This window comes from Trachemys scripta, chromosome 16, assembly GCF_013100865.1.
Source record: "Trachemys scripta elegans isolate TJP31775 chromosome 16, CAS_Tse_1.0, whole genome shotgun sequence".
NCBI classification, from domain to species: Eukaryota; Metazoa; Chordata; order Testudines; family Emydidae; genus Trachemys; species Trachemys scripta.
Window position 1 is genome coordinate 13,226,715 of NC_048313.1, and position 20,854 is coordinate 13,247,568.

The 20,854-nt window shown below is 63.6% G+C and overlaps 3 protein-coding genes across 10 annotated transcripts in view; 1 reads left to right on the forward strand and 2 right to left on the reverse strand.

The window, feature by feature from the left end:
* The window catches only part of TMEM198 (transmembrane protein 198), an 11,215-nt gene extending 6,342 nt beyond the window's left edge, over window positions 1–4,873 (forward strand). For 3 of the 5 annotated variants that reach the window (XM_034792636.1, XM_034792637.1, XM_034792640.1), the window contains 4 exons: window positions 1,814–2,023; window positions 2,355–2,930; window positions 3,464–3,612; window positions 3,942–4,873. In XM_034792636.1, the coding sequence (XP_034648527.1) occupies window positions 1,834–2,023; window positions 2,355–2,930; window positions 3,464–3,612; window positions 3,942–4,070 (1,044 nt within the window). In that variant the 5' untranslated portion in view covers window positions 1,814–1,833 and the 3' untranslated portion in view covers window positions 4,071–4,873. The other 2 variants (XM_034792638.1, XM_034792639.1) reach the window with 2 other exon arrangements.
* Window positions 4,874–5,088: 215 nt separating this feature from the next.
* MMP19 (matrix metallopeptidase 19) lies at window positions 5,089–11,443 on the reverse strand. The gene is made up of 9 exons (XM_034792635.1): window positions 11,179–11,443; window positions 10,115–10,203; window positions 9,713–9,843; window positions 9,123–9,338; window positions 8,705–8,950; window positions 8,152–8,265; window positions 7,308–7,472; window positions 7,027–7,154; window positions 5,089–5,556 (listed from the first exon to the last, which is right to left on the reverse strand). Exons 1-9 carry the CDS (start codon window positions 11,269–11,271, stop codon window positions 5,320–5,322), a joined length of 1,419 nt encoding a protein of 472 aa, XP_034648526.1. The 5' UTR covers window positions 11,272–11,443; the 3' UTR covers window positions 5,089–5,319.
* Window positions 11,444–17,245: 5,802 nt separating this feature from the next.
* The window catches only part of PYM1 (PYM homolog 1, exon junction complex associated factor), a 13,658-nt gene continuing 10,049 nt past the window's right edge, over window positions 17,246–20,854 (reverse strand). The window contains exons 2-3 of one of the 4 annotated variants that reach the window (XM_034792962.1): window positions 20,099–20,192; window positions 17,246–18,124 (exon numbers count right to left, since the gene is read on the reverse strand). In XM_034792962.1, coding sequence (XP_034648853.1) covers window positions 17,614–18,124; window positions 20,099–20,192 — 605 coding nt within the window. In that variant the 3' untranslated portion in view covers window positions 17,246–17,613. Of the gene's footprint in view, window positions 18,692–20,098; window positions 20,217–20,854 lie in introns of those variants that run through there. The other 3 variants (XM_034792961.1, XM_034792964.1, XM_034792963.1) reach the window with 3 other exon arrangements.

The following is a 20,854-nucleotide window of genomic DNA, read 5'->3' on the forward strand; positions in this document are numbered from 1 at the left end:
AGGGGGGGGGGGGCAAGGCTGGGCTAGCAGGGGCTGCGGGTCGGGAGTGAGGGGCACCGGCAGAGCTGGGGGTGGGGTAGCCAGGCAGGGGGCTGCGGGTCGGGAGAGAGGGGCACTGGCAGAGCTGGTGGGGAGCCCAGGGCTGGGGGAGCAGGGGGCTGCAGGTCGGGAGTGAGGGGCACCGGCAGAGCTGGGGGTGGGGAGCCCAGGGCTGCGGGTCGGGAGTGAGGGGCACTGGCAGAGCTGGGGATTGTCCCTCTCTGCCTGACCCAGTCTTGCCCCCGGACAGCCAAGGACCTGGCCAGATCCAGCAGCAAGTCCCTGCGGGGTAGTTTAACCCCTTCCCTGCTGTGCCCCTCTGGCCTGGCCTTGGCGCGGCTGCAGCAGAGCAGGGCTCTGGGGAACCCTGGGATGTTGGGGCTCAGGGCCCTCCGCCCCCCCCCCCCAGCTGGGAGGGACTCACCCCTTCCCTCTGGGGTGATGAACGATCCCTGAGCAGACAGAAGCACAGCCCATCCCCCACCTCAGCTCTGGCCCCCTGCCCGGCTACCCCACTGCCAGCTCTGCCGGTGCCCCTCACTCCCAACTCGCAGCCCCCTGCTCCCCCAGCCCTGGGCGCCCCGGGGAGGGGGTTCATCAGGATTCATGGGTGGGGGGGGGCTGGGATCAAATAATCTGGCTCCCTTCATGCAGGGAGCTGCCACTTCCACACCCCCACTCCCCTCCCAGCTGGGGGGCAGCCTGCCCCCTGGACCGGCCCTAGCAGCGCAGCGGCCGCCCCGTGTCTCCTGTGTCTCTCCAACCCCCAACTGGCTGAGGGCCCTGCCATTCGGGCACACCCCCATGGATGGGGGGAGAGGAGCCCCATTCCACAGAAGGGGAAACTGAGGCACTGAACGGGGAAGGGGCTTGCCTGGGCCTGGCTAGACCAAGCAGAACCCAGGGTGAGGGATTCTCCTGGCACCCCAGCAGGGCAGGCAGGTAATGGGGAGCAGAGACAGGCCCCATGCTGCTCACAGGCTCTGTCTCCCCAGTTCCCCCATCGGGTTCTCACGGGACGATGCCTGAGACCCTGCCCCTGGGCGGGAAGCGGGAGGCTGCCAGCCCCTGGATTTTGCAGGATTCCTTCATTTTGGGGGTGGGTGGGTCTGAAGCAGCAACCCCCCCTCGTTAGGGGGGTGGCACCCCCAGGTGGCGGGCTGTGCGGGTCATGGACATTAGCTGGGAGGTGAACCCTTGGTGGAGGGCTTTAGGGCAGGTGGGAGAAAGCTAGGGCGAGTGTCTCTGTATGGAACCGGGGGCGGGGGGGGGGGTGGCGGCGTCCAGGGAGCCATGGGGCCTGCAAGGGTGCAGGCGGGAAGCAGTGGGGATGGGCGCAGTACAAGGCCCCGCCCCAGGAGGCAGCACCCAAGGGAGATCGGGGAGCCAACCCAGCTGGGGAGATCCCCCTTGTGCTCCTCTGACCCCCCCCCACGCTCGCCCCGAGGAGACGCTGCCAGATGTGTCCGTGTGTCCTGGCTCTGGAGCAGCCGCCAGATGTTGGGGGGGAGGGGCTGGCGTTGTGTGTTGATTCCAGCTGTTGGGGGGGAATTAGTCATCTTTTCCAGGCTTGGGTCGTGTGAAGAGATTAGCCTCTCCCGGGTGGGGGGGGTGGATCAGACCCCGGGAAGGGGGGGCTCAGGGTAGATTTGGGCCAATGGGGTGGGGGCTAGAGGGAGGAGGTGGGATGGGCCGGGGAGGAGACGTGGGGGGGGGAGAAGCTCGGGGGGGGGGTCACAGATCTCTAGGGTTAACACCGGGCTCCCCCCCGCAGGGCCCTGACTCCCGCCCAGCATGGAGCCCGACCTCCTGCCCCTCGTCCTCACGGCTGAGCCCTGGGCCTTTAACCAGCAGGCCACGGAGCTGGGGCCGGGCGCCCCCAGCCAGGACCCCTGCAACCTCGAGCTGGAGCGTCGCTACCAGGCTGTGCCCGCCGCAATCTGCGCCCTCTGCTGCCTCTTCGGGGTCATCTACAGCTGCTTCGGTGAGCGAGCGGCAGGGCCGCATGCGGGGCTGGAACCCATGGGCAGTGACTGCTGAGCCCCCCCCCCCCCAACTTCCACTGCTGCCCCTCACTCCCAACCCGCAGCCCCCCGCTAGCCAGCCCTGCCGGTGCCCCTCACTCCCGACCCGCAGCCCCCCGCTAGCCCAGCCCTGCCGGTGCCCCTCACTCCCGACCCGCAGCCCCCCGCTAGCCAGCCCTGCCGGTGCCCCTCACTCCCGACCCGCAGCCCCATCTCTACACACACCCAGAGCCCCTGCCCCACACGCTGGGTCCCGCTAATTTATCTTCTCCCCCCGGCCCCACTTCCCAGGTTACCGCTGCTTCAAAGCCATCATGTTCCTGTCGGGGCTTCTCTTCGGCTCCCTGGTCATCTTCCTGCTGTGCTACAAGGAGCGAGTGCTGGAGACGCAGCTGAGCCTGGAAGTGAGCGCGGGCATCGCGCTGGGCATCGGCGCGCTGTGCGGGCTGGTCACCATGCTGGTGCACAGCGTGGGGCTCTTCATGACGGGGCTGCTGCTCGGGCTGCTGCTGGCCACAGCTGCCCTGGTGGCCACGGAGCCGCTCTACCAGCCGCAGAGCCTGTGGGTGCCCGTGGGCAGCCTGCTCGGGCTGGCGCTGCTCTGCGCTCTGCTGGCCCTGCGCTGGCAGAAGCCGCTCACCGTGCTGTCCACGGCCGTCTTCGGGGCCGCCGTCATCGTGGGCTGCGTGGACTATTTCGTGGAGCTGCTGGCCCTGCTGGGCCACGTCTACGACCGGCTGCGCCTGGCGCCCTCGCCCCCCCTCTGCTGGCACAGCTGGGCCGTCCTGGCGCTCTGGCCGGCCCTTAGCCTCCTGGGCCTCCTGCTGCAGTGGAAACTGACGGCCGAGGGCTACTCGCACACGGACGGTGAGCGGGGCCGCGGGGGGCAGGGATGGAGCGTGAGGGGGGTCCTGTGGGTGGGGGCTGCAGGGCAGGGGCAGAGCAGTGGTGCTGGGAGACCAAGAGCCAGCCTGGGGGTCGGATGCGGGCATAGGGTGGTGACCTCCTTTACCCCTGGCTCGTCTCTCTTCCCTCTCCCCCCTTCGGCCTGTAAAATCTGGACTGTCTCATTGCTGAGTGCTTGGAGCAGGGAGGGGCTGGGAGCCAGGACTCCTGGGTTCTCGCCTCAGCTCCGGGAGGGGAGTGGGGGCTGGTGGGTTAGAGCCCAGGGAGGGTGGGATGGAATCGGGACTCTTGAGTTCTATTCCCAGCCACTCACCCTCTCTTGGGTAATTCCCACACCTGGCTGTGCCTCAGTTTCCCTGCCGCACTGAAGGAGCAAGGCCAGGCTGGTCCCGTACTTTCCACATCTGGGGCCTGGGGCGGAGCGGGGGGAGGGGCTGGGGCAGAGCGGGGGGGGGGGCCTTGGCGCGGGTGCTCACACTGACTCACCCTCCCAGTGATCATCAGCCGGCGGCAGAAGCGGTTGCAGCTGCTGCGGATCCGGCAGAAGGAGGCCAAGAAACGGCAGAGCCTCCCCCCGCAGGAGGGCAGCTACCGGCGCAAGCCCAACCCCGTCAAGCGCTACGCGGGCGACGTCCTGGCACCGGTGAGTGGGGAGCCCCCTTCTCCCCCTCCCCAGAGTGATCATGGAGCCCTGCGCGTTTGTCGGAGGCCGAATAGCTCCGCTGGGATCCCGTTATACTCTGCTGCCATGCTCCACCCCAGAGCCAGCTGGGTTTGGGCAGGAGAGAGGCCCAGGCAGTCTGTAAGGGGGTGGAGGGGTAGGAAGGGGGATGCCACATGGCCAGTTTATAGGGTGAATGCTGGGCTCTGCTGCCTAGCCAGGGGTCGGGGTCCTGGTGCTGGGGGATGAAGGGGCAGTGGGGCCCCCCTCAGAGCGCGTCCTGTGTTGACCTGTCCCCTCCGCGCCCCCAGAGCTACATCCAGAGCCTGCGGGATCGCCAGCTGGGCCCCAGCACCGCCGCCCACACCGTCCTCGACCTGGACTACGACTGCGGCTCCACCGTGCCCCTGACCGCCCCTGGGCCTGGCGGGCGCCTCTGACGGGGGCAGGGGCTTCACTACATTCCACTTGTGCCTTAGGGGCAGAGGTGGCAGCGATGGGGGGAGGGTGGGGAGACTGTTTTGCTGGTGACACTTCACCCCCCCTCACCCCCTGGCGCCCCCTCCCCAGCCCAGCAACTGCGCTTCCCAGGTAGGGTGGGCACCTCCTGCCCCTTTAAATATTCAAAGCAGCTGCCTTCCCCTGCCCCTATTGGCCTGTCCAGAGGGGAGGCGGGGCTCCAGGGGATACAGCTGGTTCCATTCGACCTGCTCTCCAGTGTCAGGTTGGGGACCCTGCTCTGGGCCCCCCACAACGTCCAACCGCTCTCGTTCGGACTCCCCCGTTCCTCCTCCCCGGCACTGAGCCATCGCTGGGGGGTTCTGCCTTGGGGCCCCGAGTTAAAGCTCTCCCCAGGCCGGGCGAGGCCCGTGGGGGCCCAGACGCTGTGCGGAGGGGCTGGCACGGAGCATTCTGGGATCTCAGCAGCCATAACAGGCCGGGAGCCAGCAGCCGTCCCGGCCCGAGGCCCGTCAGCCAGCCCTGGGGGGCACAGGGCGCTCGCAGGCTCAGGGCGAGGGGAGGGCCTGCAAGGGGGGCGGGGAGACCCAGATCCCCTGGCCTGTGAGGACGACAGCCAAGGCCCAGCCGGTCTAACGCTTCTAGCAGCACTTCCCTAAGCCGCCGGCTCCAGCAGCCCCCCCATCTCAGCCCTGGCTCCCGAGGGGGCAGGGAGCCGGTCCCCTGTTTATACGCTATGTACTGTACGGGAGGGGGGGCATATTAAACTGCCTTACAGACCGGGTGTGGCCGGGTGGCTCCGTGTGTCTGTCTGCAGGGTCTGCCCCCTTTGGCAAGACCCCAGGGGCGAGCAGCTCAGGGCTGGGGTTCCCAGCTGCGGGGGGTGCTGGATTTCAGGGAGGGAGGGGCGGAAAACAGCCGGGCCCCTGCTCCTCAGCCACCCCTGGGAGGCCCAGCCCCACGCTGCCCTGGCACAGAGCTCGCAGGGTCACCATGATGCACAGGGGATGGGGTTTATTGTGCAGGGAGGGAGCAGCGGCTCCCAGGGGTACAGTGCCCAGGCAAGGCCCCCATCCCTCCCCAGCCCCCCAATCTCCTGTCCCTGTGCTGTTCCTGACAGCTGCCTGCAGGTGGCGCCTCTGGCCCATTAAACCCCCCTCCCCCCCCCTTCTCTTCTCCATCCCCTGTGGCCCCGATCCCAGGGCGTCCGGGCCCATCCCGCGGGGGCGCCTAGGCCTCGCAGTGCATCCAGCGCTCAGCCGTGCTCAGCGGGTACCCCTTCTCCACCCGCAGCTGCGCGTTCACCCGCCAGTACTGGCCCCCCTTGAAGAAATAGACCCGGCCGTTCTCCCAGGCCACGGCCGCGTCCAGGTGGGAGGGCACCCCAGTGAACAGCTTGGAGATCTTCCTGGGGTAGCCGCCAAAGTCGCTCCAGGCCAGCTCGTCCCACTGCCAGTAGCCGGTGCCCTGAGCAGGAAGGTGAAGCAGAGGGGGGCTGGCGGCTTGGCTCTCCAGGGCTAGGTCCCCTCCCCCACACCAGGTACCAGCCCCTGGTCCTGCCAGGCAGTGCTGGCTGGTGAGCCGCCTTTGCCCAGCTCCTGGCTTGGAGCCAACAACATGCCAGAAGGATTCTCCCAGAATGCATCTGGCAGGATGCTGCGGGGGGGGGGGGTGTCCCCTCAGGACCAGCTTGAAAACGGCTACACAGTTCCAGGGCCCCAGGGGAAGGAGACTGCAAGATGTGAACTACACTTCCCAGAATGCTCTGGGCCCAGGCTCTAGTATATAGCCCGTGAGGAGGGGTGTGGTCCTACAAATAGCGGGGCTGCGTTCATAGAATATCAGGGTGGGAAGGGACCTCAGGAGGTATCTAGTCCAACCCCCTGCTCAAAGCAGGACCAATTCCCAGCTAAATCATCCCAGCCCGGGCTTTGTCAAGCCAGGCCTTAAACACCTCTAAGGAAGGAGATCCCACCACCTCCCTAGGTAACGCATTCCAGTGCTTCACCACCCTCCTAGTGAAATAGTGTTTCCTAATATCCAACCTAGATCTCCCCCACTGCAACTTGAGACCATTGCTCCTTGTTCTGTCATCTGCCACCACTGAGAACAGCCGAGCTCCATCCTCTTTGGAACCCCCCTTCAGGTAGTTGAAGGCTGCTATCAAATCCCCCCTCATTCTTCTCTTCTGCAGACTAAACAATCCCAGTTCCCTCAGCCTCTCCTCATAAGTCATGTGCTCCAGTCCCCTAATCATTTTCATTGCCCTCCGCTGGACTCTCTCCAATTTGGGCACATCCTTCTTGTAGTGTGGGGCCCAAAACTGGACACAGTACTCCAGATGAGGCCTCACCAATGCCGAATAGAGGGGAATGATCACGTCCCTCGGTCTGCTGGCAATGCCCCTACTTATACAGCCCACAATGCTGTTAGCCTTCTTGGCAACAAGGGCACACTGTTGACTCATATCCAGCTTCTCGTCCACTGTGACCCCTAGGTCCTTTTCTGCAGAACTGCTTCCTAGCCATTTGGTACCTCGTCTGTAGCGGTTGGTGGGATTCTTCCGTCCTAAGTGCAGGACTCTGCACTGATCCTTGGCGTTGCCAGTGGCTGAGTGGTTACACCTGCCCTTTGCCAGCATCCTCCTGTCCTGGGATCAACCCGCCCTCAGGACAGAGGCAGCTGGGCACAAGGCGAAAGGCAGGACCCAAAGCTCCCTGCCCCAAGGGGCTGGCAGGACGAGGGGGCGGGGCTGGCAGGACGAGGGGGCGGGGCTGGGAATTCCCGCCCCAGCTGCCTCCGCTTGCTGGGTCCTAAAGCCGGAGTGGGCAGGAGCTGTCTGGGCTGGGAGAGGCCTGGCTCAGGGCCGGGGCTGGAGGGGGCACCCTGGCCGGGGACCTTCAGAGAGATCAGCAGGACCCGGGGCCCGCCGCTTACCTTGAAGAGGAAGATCTTCTTGTTCCCCGGCCAGTAGAAGGCGGCGTCGATCTTGGCCGGGACCCGGGTCAGGGCCTTGGGGTAGCCGGGGTCCAGCTGGAAGCCTCGGTACCTCCAGACCTTGTCACCTGCGGCAGAAGCAAGGGGTGTGTGTGTCTGCGATGCAGAATGGTGCCCAAAGCTAGGCCCACAAGCAGCTCCCCCTCACCTACTGTGCCCCTTCCCCCACTCGTTCTAACACCCCCATCTCCTCTCTGACATCCCCGGCAAGGCTCACCCACCTTTGAAGAAGTAGCTCCTGCCGGTGCGTGGGGAGTACACGGCCGCGTCCAGCCGCCCCGGGAGCCCCTTCCACAGGGCCGGGATCTCCTTCAGGGGGCCAGTCCCGAAATCAGTCACGGTCCAGACGTAGTCCCCCCTGAAGGCGTAGGTCTGCTCATACGGGCCTGGGAGGCAGAGGGGAGCAAAAGGTTAATGCCCAGTGGGCGGCCCCCAACCTCAGAGATGTGGGGCGCTGGGGGGAAGTGCCTGAGCTCGGGGCCAGGCTCATGGGGGGGGGGGGGGAGCAGCACAGCCTGGAGCGATGACCCGCTTGTCTTTGTACAGAGACGGGTCACCATGTAAATCGCCCCCAAAACCTATTTCCTCCCTTGGCCTGGGGCCCCTCAGGCCCTGCTGCTAAGGGGGGCTGGGCCGCACTGGTTTGTGCACGTTTTAGCTCCCAGGACTGGGCTGGCAAATGCTCGCTCCACTGGCGCGGGGTTTACACAGGATCTGGTCTGAGCCCACGGTGAACGGCCGTTAATTCAGCGGGGGTTAGCGAAGGGGGCGCGGGCTGATATTTAGGTGGGTGCTACCTGGCCAAAGAGTCATAAACCCACTCGTCCTGCTCACCCCCCCGGCTCCATTTCAGCTCAGGCTGTCTGCAGCCACTGGCCTGGTTCCGATGCCCATTGGCTCCATTATTTTATATTAACGCCCTCCCTGGGCCGTTCACAGCCCTCCCCGAACGCCCAGCATCATCTCCGTCCCCGGGCACCAACCCCAGAGAATCCACGGGGCTTTGGTCCCTTCTCTTTCCCGGACCGTTGGGAGTTCCCCCACGAAAGAGCCCCGCCGGCTCACCGAACATCAGGGCGTCCAAGCCGTCGGTGCAGGGGTCGGGCACCTTGGTGGGCGACAGGCTGGAGGTGGTAGGCAGGAGGGTCCCGGACGGCATCACTGGTGGAGTCTTTTTGCCTGAAAGTAACACCAGATAGTGGTTATTCTGGCCCGTTACAGGCCAGCCGGGGGCTGGAGGGGCTCCTGGAGGGCACGGGGGGGAAGGGGAGCTGGACCCAGACAGACACATGGGGCAGGAGGTGGGGCCTGGCAGGCAGAGCATGGCAAGGAGAAGTGGGGTCCCCCCGTGGAATGCCAGAGGGGTGTGGGAATACCAGGCCCAGCAGGACTCGGGGTGGGGGACAGAGCCAGTGGGATACTGTGGGAGGGGAAGGACCCAGGGCAGGGGAGATTTTCATAGAATATCAGGGTTGGAAGGGACCTCAGGAGGTATCTAGTCCAACCCCCTGCTCAAAGCAGGACCAATCCCCAAATGGCCCCCTCAAGGATTGAACTCCCAAACCTGGGTTTAGCAGGCCAACGCTCAAACCCCTGAGCTAGCCCCGGCGTCCCTCACCGTACAGGGCCCGGATGCCGTCGATGTCATCGAAGTGCAGGCGGAAGTGGGGCCGGTAGCCGCTGTAGACGGGGGCCATGAGGGCTGTGGGGTAGCGGGAGTGGCCCAGGCCCAGGGCGTGCCCGATCTCGTGGGCCGCAATGATGCGCAGGTTGACGCCACGGTACGTCCCCTCCGTCCACAGCTCGTCCTCGTCGAAGTGCACCGTGCCCTCCTCGGGGACATCGGCGTGAGCCAGCACCTTCCCTGTGCCCAGAGACACCATGAGGGCGGCTCCCCCATCCCGACTGAGCCCCCCGCCCCACTCCCTGCCGCACACTGGGGACAGCATGGCCTGCCAGCGAGAGCGCCCCTTCCTGGAACCAGGCAGCCGCTCACCCCAACCCTGCCCTCCTTGCGCCCGGGCGGCTCCGCGTACCAGGTCCGTCGAAGGGGCGGGAGCAGGTCCAGGAGGTGGCGCCGTGGAAGGAGATGCGGATGTCGGCCGTGCCGTGCCACACCTCCCGGAAGGTCAGCGGGGCCACGTCGCTCCAGTACGCGAAGGCGGCCTGGATGGCCTCGCGGGTAGCGCTGGCCCCCATGTCGGGTGTGTAGTGGTAGATCCGATAGGTCAGGTTCTTCCTGCGCCAGCGGCCTGGGGGGCAGAGGGAGGAGAGCGGCTTTGCCAGCGGGGAAGGGGTGGGGCCCCCAGCCCCATTCCGAGGCCACAGGGAACGCTGGGACCCGGCTTCCACCCCTCGGTGCCCAGCAGCAGGAGAGGGCCAGCCCTGCCCTGCCCTGCCCTGGCATTCAGGGTCGAAGGGACACCCTGATGCTGGCTCCATCACCCTCCCCTCCACCTCTGGGCCTAGCCCCATAATGCCGACCTGACCCCCGCCCATCCCTAGCTCCGTAACCTCGACCCTAACGCCAGCCGTTACCCCGAGCCTGCCAGGCGGCCCAGCACTCAGCTCCCCCCACCCCCATTGGCTGCACTGGGGTCCGTCCATCCGTCCGCCTGCCCCTCACCCAGCAGCAGGTACTTGAGGGTTTTCTGGTTGAAGGGGTCCTCAACCCCGCAGCGCGGCTGCCTCATCTGCTCCAGGGTGGCATCATCGAGGAGGCCGGTGGCGGGCAGCTCGGAGGCCAGCTGGAAAGACCTGGACGCGGGGGGCACAAATGGCAGGTTCACCTGGGGCCTCGACGCTCGAGGGATGGGGCCTCGAAGAGACCGGCTCCCCCATGGCGCAGGCTGGGGGGTGCCAGGGACATCGGGTACGGCCCAGCACGCCCAGGGGGCAGCGTGGCTCTGGTCACGCACACGCCCCGCTGGGACTCCAACCACCAGCCACGCCCGGCTCCGGCCCCAGTTGTGCCCACGTGCCCCAGCCCGGCCCTGGCCCCTCCTAGGGCGCTTGGCACCCGCGTTACCTCATGGCCTCGGTGAGCTCGGCCTCGGTGAACTCGTCCGTCAGCCTCTCCAGTGGCTTCTGCAAATACCCGAACTGCAGCAGGTAACGCTGGGGGGAAGGGGGGAAGGGACATGGGTCAGCGGGACACATCCAGCCCCCAGGGACCTGGGCATCGCTACACGGGTGGGAAACGGGGCCCTGGCCAGAGGGGTACGGCGCCACCTCCGGGTTCTGGGCCCGGCAAGAGATGAGCTGCGTGATCTCATGCCTGGGCACTTAGAGGCTGGCATTTCCCATAATGCTTTGAGGAGCTCAAAACGCTGTCCCTTTAATGAAGGTTCACAGCCCCCCAGGGTGTGTGTGTGGGATCATTGTCTCCATTATACAGATGGGGAAACTGAGGCGGGGAGAAGAGACTTGCCTCAGGTCAATGCCAGAGCCGGGGACAGAACCCTGCAGTCCTGGCTCCCAGTCTCCTTGCTCTAACCACTAGACGCCCTCCCACTCCCCTCCCAGAGCCAGGGATAGAACCCAGGCGTCCTGGCCAAGGCCTGGGTGGCCCGCCCAGCTGGGTGAACAAGCGGACAGGAAATTCCCACGGCCTAATTGGTGCGTCAGCGGGGGGCCTGGCCATGCGGTGACACTGTCCTGTCCCAGCCGGGGAGGAACCGTGGTGTCCAGCCTGGGGTCGCCACCATGTCCTGTTGGCCCAGCCACGCTGCAAGGCCCTGGCACGTGGGTGGGCTCTGCACTGGTAGGTGGCCCCATCCCCAGCACAGATTGAAACAAGTCCCGGGGCTGGCGTGGGAACGCTGGCAGGGCTGGGCTGGGCTGGGGGAGCCCCGGAGGATTGTCAGATCAGGGTCGGTGAGAGCTCCCCATCCCCCAGCTCTGGATAACAGGGGGCCGCGGGGCAGGAGTGAGGGGCACCGGCAGAGCTGGGCGGGATCCCAGGAATGGGATGGGGATTGGGGGGCACCGGCACCATTCCACGCCATCCCCCGTCCCCCCAGCACCATCCCGGCTGGGTCCCGGAGCCGGCGCTCCCTCTGGGGCACGAGAACACCCCCGGTCCCGACTCACCACAGCTTCCTGCTCCTCCGAGGGGTCACGGGCAGCGGTGCTGGCAAAGAGGGCGAGGGCACAGACCTTGCAGAGCAGCTCCAGCCCAATCATCCTCAGCGGAGCCTCCAGCAGCAGCGGCCAATGGCGGTTTCTAAGGGGGGGCACTAAACACTCCTCTGAGCCCTTGGAAACCGTCTTTCTGGGCCTGGTCCCTCGTCCCCTCCTGCCCGCCGGGTTCCCAGCGGCCCTTCGCTCCTCTCCAGCCCTCCCGCCCCTTTCCCAAGTTTATAAACCTTGAACAGCCCGGATGACTCATGCCAAACTAAACCATGTTGCAACCGCAGGCCAGAGCCCCCCCCCGGGGGGGACGGGACAGACAGTTAACCCCTTCCCGAGCGGGCTGCGTGACGGACCGACCCAGCACAGGGCCTGCTGGACCAGGTGCTGCACAGACACAGAGCACGGGGCAGTCTCTGCCCTGCGCAGTTTGGGCACCAGAATAGGACACAGGACTCCTGGGTTCTAATCCTGGGACAACCACAGCCCCGCCCCCAGGCCTCAGTTTCCCGTCATGTCCTTTCCCTGTGAGATGCTGCCCAAGCCCGGCCCAGGTTACTCCTCTGGGATGCTCTCAAGTGTCCCCCAGGCCTGACCCTGGGAGCAAAACAGAGTTCAACAAGCCTGTGGAATTGACCCTTTGCCCCCAGCCCGGACAGCCCCCGCGCCGCCAGGATCTCTCCAGCCCACTGGGGTCAGCTGCTGGGGGTCTGCAACGTGCCCCTAGGAACCAGCTGGGACCCATCCCCCAGGGCCCCAGTAGGTATAAAGCTGGTGAAGTCAGTAGGGCACCGGTCGGTCGCCCCGGCTGGGCTCTGGCCCCATTGACGCCCGTGGGCACCGGTCAGTCGCCCCGGCTGGGCTCTGGCCCCATTGACGCCCGTAGGCACCAGCCGGGTAGCCCCAGCTGGGCTCTGGCCCCATTGACGCCCGTGGGCACCAGCCGGGTAGCCCCAGCTGGGCTCTGGCCCCATTGACGCCCGTGGGGCACCGGTCAGTCGCCCCGGCTGGGCTCTGGCCCCATTGACGCCCATGGGCACCGGTCGGTCGCACCAGTCTGTTCTCCTCACAGACTCACTCCTTGCCCAGCAAACCGCGCCACAGAACAGCTGCCAGGAGAACGGCACAAAGGACCAGGGCTCCCAGCAAGGCCCCAGCGCCCGTCCCTCGGGACAAGCATTGTCAGTCTCTGGCCTGTTCCCCCCGGGGACCAGGCAGTAGTGAATCAGCCGTAGCCATGGCAACGTGAGCCTCACACGCACGCCTGCTCATTGCACAACCGGCTGCTGCACGGCCTGAGTCTGAGGGCTCCCCCCTTTCACAGCGCATTGGGGGAGGGCACCAGGGCAGTTCAAGGGTTCCCCCTTCCCCTCCACTCACCTGCAGAAGGGGGGAAAGAATTGGGGTGTGATGGGACAATTCACCTGGGGAACTCACCGCAACAGGATCGGACAGAGGCATAGGATTAAAGGGGGTTAGATACATACAGGACTAAGGACAGGACCTAACTATGATAAAAGTTACAAGGGCCAACGAGGCCACATAGCAATCAGTTCCACCACCACTGAAATGCAGCCACCTCTGGGGTGGAACGTGGCAGCTGTTAACACCTACACAGCAGAGCTGCCGGAGCCAGTAGGGAGGCAGAACCCCCACCCTGGCTGAAGCTGCAGAGGGATGTAGGGAGGCAGACAGGGACAACCAGCAGTGGGGGAAGGCCAGGACAGCGGCTCCCACACCCAGCTCCCCCCTTGTGCCCCACATTTGGTGTTTTGTAGGATGGGTATTTTCCATGCATCCAACTCCTGCCAACTCCCCCAGCTGAGAAAACCATCAGGGTGTGACTCCCGGGCTCCCACCATCCCCAGCTGATGGGGAGATGCAGCCTGGCCCGTGGGATCAGACTCCGGCATCATGCCAGCCCTGCAGGGCGAACCGGAGTGAAGGACGGGGCACAGTGGGTGAAAGAGGGACATATCGTGGAGCCTGCCATCCAGGCAGGCAGGAAGGGAATGGAGGGATGAGCTACAGAGCCAGTCACCTGTCTAGAGATGAGCCCAGAGACCTGGCTGAGATGCAGAGTGCGGCCCTGCCACTCTGTGCTCACAGGGAAACTGAGTCACAGAGGGGCGTGACCTTACCCAAACTGTCACAGAGAAAGTTAGTGGCAGGAGCTTGGAGTGGGTCTCCAGAACACAGTACAAATGCCCTGATAGAACTCGTTCAGACCCCCTCCCCCAAAATCTGCTGAGGACCCAGGAGTCCTAACTCTGCCCTTAACCACTAGGCCTCCCCACTCCCACTCCCACCTCTACTCTAACCCACGAGAGCCCCCTCCCTTCCCACAGCTGGGGATAGAACCCAGGAGTCCTGGGGCCCAGCCCCCACTGCTCTAACCACTAGACCCCACAGCTGGGGATAGAACCCAGGAATCCCAACCCCCCCCACCCCAATCCCCTGGGCAGCACTTCCTTCAAGCACCCCACCCCAGGCCAGCTGCCCAGCCCAGCCCCCAGGAAACAGTTTAACCTTCAAGGACAAAAGCCAAACAAACACCCCCATGGCCATTCTGGTCCCTGGGGCTCGCCCCCGCCTTGGGCTGGTTCAATTGGCATGGGCGAGCGGCTGGGCCAAGGGGCAGTCAGTGATCCAGCACTGCCAGGAACTCCAGGCGAGCGATGACTGGTCTGGCAGCGCTAACCGGCTGGGAGGGAGGAGCCGGGGGCGCGTCACTGGGCGGGAGAGTGCGGCTTGGAGGGGGAGCGGGCAGGGGGACGACAAATGGCATTTGTATCCCAGCCGCAGCTCCAGGGCCGTCAGCCCAGATGAAGCCCCTGCTCCAACCCACTCAGCTGCTCCGGGGCTGGGGGAGTCCGGACTTCTGGGTTCTACATGCTCTTAGGCAAGTCACTGTCCCGGCACCGTGCCTCAGTTTCCCTATTTCCCCCTGATCTGCGCCTTTAGCTCTCCCGGACAGGGCCTGGTCTGTGTTTGCCCAGTGCCCAGCCCACAGGGACCCCACTCTCAAAGCAATTAATGCTAACAGGTTCCCCCACTTGGAAGGGGCTGCAGGGAGAGGGGATAGCCTGTGTCCCCCCACCCCCAAAGCACATGGTGTTAACAGACCTCATGCAGTCCCCAGAGGTGGGGGGCCCAGTCAGGTCACCCCATGTGCCAACCCCAGCTCAGCTTGAATAGACGCAGTGAGGGGTTTCACGCCCAGCACCAGCCAACGTCCCGGAGGCCGGGGAGTCCAATCCCACAGCCAGCAAGAGCCCCGCTCTTTCCCCTAGAGGTGGGGCAGGAGCCGGCAAATGGGCCCCAGGCCGCAGCCCCATGGCAGGTTCCTGCCCCTGCTACCACAACCCCAGCCTCCCACAGGACAAGCCCGGCAGGACCCTGCTCTCCCCGTGCTTTGGCCCCGCCCAGCCACGCGGTCTAGGTGTTAACACAGGCAGAGTGAGAGCCAGGACACCTGGGTTCTGTTCCTAGACCAGCTGCCATCTTTTGCAGGGGTTCAGGCAAGTCACGCCCGCCCCCTCTGCGCCTCAGTTTCCCAAAGCGGCAGCCACGCTAGTAACAAATTGCCCTCTGTGTGCCCAGGAGACGCTCCCGCCCCCCCGCCCGCGCAGTGACACTGACCAGACCCGTGTCCGTCACCCTGGCATCTCTCCCACTTAGTCACCCTCTGGTCACTATGGCAACAAACAAGACAAGCTGTGTTCTGTGCGGCTTTTAATTAGTCACCAATTCTGTGCCCTAAACACCCGTCGCTACCCAGAAAACCGCCGGGCTGGGTCATGCACAGGGGCTGCTGTCCCGGCCCCACAGCTGCAGCTCGTTGAGGGCAAGGGAAGGTGGGACGGGACATATCGTTCCCATGAGACACAGGGGGGCTGCTGCCCCTGCCAACCCTCATCCCACACCCGGTCCGCCCAGTTCCCACCCCCCTGCCCTTCCATCACTCCCAAGCACTGGGGAGGAAGGGGGCAAATGACCCCACACGTACCCGCTGCAGGGTTCTTCCGCTGGGAGCTACGGGGCGAGATGGACCCTGGCTCTGAGCTGCTCTAGCAGCTGCTGTGTTACTGCACAGCTGGGGAAACCGAGGCACAGCCAAGTCACCTGCCCAAGGTCTCCAGGGGCCAAGTCAGCACTAGAACCCTGCTTCCCCCTCCCAGGCACCCCGCACCACCTCTCCCTGGCCGTGCTAACGCGCTGCCTCTGCGGCACTGAGCCGACTCTGTGCCACTTACAGCCCGTTAATGGGGTGGAGCTTCCGGCCCAGGCCCTGTGAACACCCGGCTGCACCAACAACCCAGAGTGCGTCAGCGCAGCACAGCCCCAGGGCAGGAGCAGCCGGAGGGGAGACGGGTTCGCTGAGCTGCTGCAGCGTGGGGGCGCACACAGGCTCTCAGGCAGCCAGGGAAGGCCGCTGGTGGCAGCGTCACCTCGGGACCCGCTTGCACACTGAGCTGAAGAGGGGTTGGCTGGTCAATAGCGGGCGGAGCTGTGGCTTGCAGAGGACTCCGCCCTGTATTACTTTACACCCCAGAGGTGATCGGGGGCCCAACATGCTGGGTGCTGCTCCCAGGGGCTCCCACTAGCATCCCCACCTACAAAGGCAGATGGGTACTGCCAGGCCTGGGCGCTGGAGAAGACAAGCGCACCAGGGGGATCTAGGCACTGGGTCACGGCCAAGCAAGTCGCCATTATCAATTAGCCAGTCCCCACGCCCCGAGTCGGTAGCACGACCTATCAAGGTTTTCCGACCTTTCCCATTACAAGACCCTGTTTTCGTTGCTTAGAACTTGGCTACGCTTTAACCGCTCAAGCTGAAATTTCCCATGCCCGGCATCTGCTGCCTGCTGAATTCTCCTGGGAATTTCGGCCAAAGCTCTCCAGCCACTCTGAGAGCAAGGCGAAGGGGAGCAGGAGCCATGGGCTGCCTCCTGGAGAGCCATGGGCCGCCTCCTGGAGAGCCCCGTCAAAGGGGATCGAGGCCTCACTCCTTCAGCTCCTGGCAAAGCCGCCAACAATCCCTGAAGGGTTTTGTGTAAACCCCTTCGTAACCCCCTCCCCCAGACACAAATCGTGATCCAAAGCTTCCTTTGGGGTCTGCAGCAGCAGGACACACCCGCCCTCGCCTCTCCAGCAGCGCTACGCTGCGGCTTGGCCTCCAGCACCCCCCAAAACGCAAGGCCCACCCCAGCCTGCATCTAAGGCAAAACCTTCCTGTCCACCACTGCCGTTGGGCTGGCAGGACCCGCCCAAGTGCCCGTACTCCACCAATGGACGAGGCAGCTCAGATTTCGCTCTCGCGTGCAGGGCGACAGGCGTCACTAGAGCAGTGACCAAGGGTCTCATTTTCAGCCGGACGCCTGCAGCCCACCATACTCAAGGGACTGGACGGTCCCTACAGAGCCACCTGGTGGCCAGTGTCAGGCGGAGCAGGTCCCCGTTTACAGAGGGCTCAAGCCAATTACTCTTACACCAATATACCCCCAAGACAGGCGCTGCTCCGCTCACCTTCGCAGGGGTGCACCAAGGACTGGCCAGGGGCACAGTCAGCCCCCCCCCCCCCCCCCGACTGTTCTTAGCAGTGAGACTTGCACAGAAAAAACTTGGAGAATGGGACCTAGACGGAGCAGCACCTTCCTGAGTTTGCAGAGAGCCTGAAGCAATCGCTGGAGGGTCATTCCAATGGCGCGGTCTCAGACGCTGGTGAAGATCCGTTCAGGGCCAGCACTGTTAACTAGTTCTCTGCTCCCACAGGGAAAGCCCCATGTTCCAGAAAGCTACACACTCTACTCTGAGTAGCCATGCATTTTGGGTAGGCCGTTACCACACCGTGGGGCTGACGGGGGGAGGATGGGCGTGTTCTCCTGAGAGAGGGGCGCGCCTCAGCTTTCTCGGCTTTCCCTCCAGCACGCAGAGCACGCACTCTCCGGGGAAGCCAGCGAGACTCTGTGGGGGCCTGAAGGCAGCTTGGCTCGAAGAAGGAAAAACAAAATCCCAGACGCCGAGGTCACTACTGCAATTTTATTATTGCGTCATTTTTAAAAATCAGAGGAGTGAGTGGCTGGAACACAGAACACTGAGGACCTGGGAATCCTACGGGGCTGGGGAAACAGCCGTGGGGTGCTAGCCCCGCCCACCCCCTCCCTATGACACCCCCAGCCTCCCCCCCACCCCCAAGAAAATAATAAAAAAAGGAGAGAGGTATGTGAAAAGTTGTCGAGTTTCTAACCTCGATAGCTGGGAAAATTGTTCTTAAAAACCAGGCAGCACCCAACAAAAAACCCAGCCAGGCCCAACGAGGTCACCACAGCTCGCAGAATTCATTCACCTGCGTGCATTGAGTCCAGTTCAGAGTCTCCCTCCCGGGCCCCCCCCTTACAAATCCAGCTCCAGGTCCTCCAGCTCCTCCTCCAACGCTTTCCGCCGCGCCAGCTTCTCCAGCTGCTCTCTCGTCGGCTGCTTGATCTCCCCAGAGTCCAGCCGCTGCTGCAGCTCCTCCACCTGCCGCAGCTTCTTTTTCAGGTTTTTCATCTTCTTGGTTTTCTCAGAGGCTGAGTCCCCCCCGTCCCCCAGGGCCGTTCCGCCGCAGGCCTGCTGCAGGGCCGACTTACCGTCCCCCGGGGGGCCCCTGTCCCTGCTGCTGCCCCCCAAGAGGGTGGCCTTTTCCAGGGACTGGATCAGTTCGTCTGTCTCCCTCTCCCCTTTCTCCTGCTGCTGCTTCCTCTTCTCCTTACGTTTCAAGTTCCTCTTGGCCGTCTTGGACAGGCCGGTCTCGCCGCACTCCGCCTTGGTGGCCTGCTTGCCTGGCTGCACGTTGGCCTCGGGGCTCAGACCGGGGGGCAGGTCTGGTTTGCTTTTGAAAAACTTCACATACTTATTCTCATACCTGCACAGAACAAAAACCATCAGGACTTTCCTCTCCCACGCACAAAGAACAGGAGCCAGCCAGCTGGTCCATGCGGCGGCCATCAGCTCCAACGCTCTCTAACCCCATTGCACACACCCAGCGCCCCAAGGCCTTGCCGCTGCAGATCCAGCCCACCACAGGAGGTGCTAAGAACCCACTGGCCCAATCACCACCCAATGAGTCACGAATGCTCAGCCCCTCCCATCAGGCCCCCCAGAACAGCGGCATCACTGAGGGACAACTCCAAAGGGCAAAGGAATCACAGCACTTGGCCGTCACCCTCAGGGCGGGAGATGACACCCAGGACCAGAGGAGTGAGCCTCCATGAAACAGACACACCTCGAACATTTCCGGATTTGAGCAGTTTGCGAGTACCTGAGCTCTATGCCTGAGACTAGTAATGCCGGCCGGCAGAGGTTACCCTTGCAGGCAGGACACATCCGGAGCCCTGCCGAAGCCGCCCACCAGAATGATTTATAAGGGGAGTTAATACATACCGCCAGGTTACATCTTATGGTATAAGAGGGGTCAAAGTTGGTCGGGCACCTGGAAAAAGACTCAGATCTCACGATGTAACCCAACAGTACATACACATGGTTATAAATCATTACAGCCGAGGGGGCGCTGGGCTGTGGGGGCATCTTAAAGGGGCTTGATTGGGAAACGTGGGACAGCCTCTCCATTGCACCCTTCCTGACAGATGTGGCCCAATAGGAGACAGGCGGTTTGCTGCACCATGGCCCCTCTTGGATCGACTCGCGCTAGGCCAGCGAGAGGATATCTAGTGCGCAAGAACTGCACACGCGCACGCCAGCCCGAAGTGCAGCGCTCGGCACTAGCACGCTGAAAACACTTAGAGGGAGTCCCGGCATCGGAAATCTTGCCAAGGCAGGGAGGCCATCTTTAGTATTCCCCAAAGGGTTTGGAGACTGGAGACGGCAGGTTCGACTCCAACGAACGACCACATTCCCAAAACTTCATGGCCCAATCTGGAAGCCTAGAAAGTTGACAGCCAATTGGCCTTAGGTTCTAGCGAGGAGAGGGAGCCACATCCCATATGTGAGAGTCGATGAGCCCCCATGAGGGCTGACGTAGATCGACAGCGGCACGCTGAGCCCAACCCACATTCCAGCTCACTAGTGACCCTTCTGTGGGCATGGGAATTCTGAAGCCAAGCCAGATGCCCCGGGAGCTCTCTGAACATGCTCTGCCGTGGGAGAAGAGCTGGGATCAGTACTCCAGAGCTGACGGGAATGCCTGGCTTGCATTAGGGATTCAGAGATTTAAAGCCAAAAGACACCCTTGGGATCACCTAGTCTGGTTCGGTGGAGCACTGAAGAACGTGTTTCCAACTCGGCCACAAAGCCTCCCACGGATCCTTTGGGGAAAGCAACCCCAAGCGGTGAGCAGGCCCCAAACGTACAATTGTCTGGCTCGTCACGCTGCACCCAGCTAAGAGGTGGACCGGGAGAGGACTAACGATTGTAAGATGGGCCGTTACCCTGAAGGAGGGAGAGGTCCCAGGCCTATATGCAAAAATGGTAGCAGTTTAACCTATCCCTGGGCAAATCCATGGGGACCATTATTTCAGCGAGCGTGGCTTTCTTCAGGTTAGTTTATGGCCTTTAAGAACAGTTTTAAGCTAAACCAAAAGAAACCGCCCCGAATCCAAAAGAGCACGCACACAACAATTCGCACCAGCTTAAAATCACACCTTAAGTGAAACCAGCACCGCTTCCTCGGGTAGCCCAGCTCTGCGGAAGCAGGCCACCTGTTCACTGAATAGGCCGAAGCGCCCGGCACATATTCGGTGCCATAGAAGCAGATAATCTCACAGCAGTCGAGGTTTTCAGATGCAAGGAGTTGGACTGCGTAACAGCCCCCCCACTACGGGCCATGCAAGAGATCCCAGAGACCCTCCCCTGCTCTCTGGAGGACTAGAATTCGACTTACACTGGCACTTCTTCTTGGGGCACGTATCCCTCCTTCACCTTTCTCTGCTTCCTCCAGGTCCCGTCAGGGCGCTGCGTGGAGGCAATGTACTTCCCTGAAACGTTACAAGCATCTTTGTCTGTGATGGGATATTTTAAAGAGGGGGAAGGGAAAAAGTGATTTCAATATTCACCTAAAGGCTGCTCAGTAAGACCCGGCCAGCTAAGAACCCCAGTCCAATAAGAGATGTCACCTCCCCCACCATGTCTCTCTGGCAACTTTCAGAAAAACTGAAAACCAGCTTCACGCTCCCCTGGTCAGTACTGGACCCTCCGATGGGGAAACCGAGGCACGGAGCAGGGAAGGGAATTATGCCGGAGGTCACCCAACGAGTCAGGTCTCCGATGGGTCAGTGTGACTGTACCGGTGCCGTCTCCTACCGCAGAGGAACTGGGGTTCGCTACCCCCAGGGCCTGCCCCATGACCACCCCACCAGCGCAGCCCCCCAGGCCACAGTCAGGATGGGGCTTCTCTGGCGGGGCCCGCAGGGGGCGGGGGAGAAAACGCCCCCCGCGATCCGGAGTGAGACTGAAGGGGGGGACACGAGGTTAAGGAGTTTGGGGGGGGCACAGACACGTGACTGGTTAAGGGGTCAGGAGCTGGGGAGATGCGGGAGGTGGGGGGGGTCCCTGGCTGGGGGGAGCAGGAGCCGGGGGGGGGCCCTGGCGGGGGGGGGGGGGGGCGGCGGGGGGGGGGGGGGCCGGGGGGGGGGGGGGG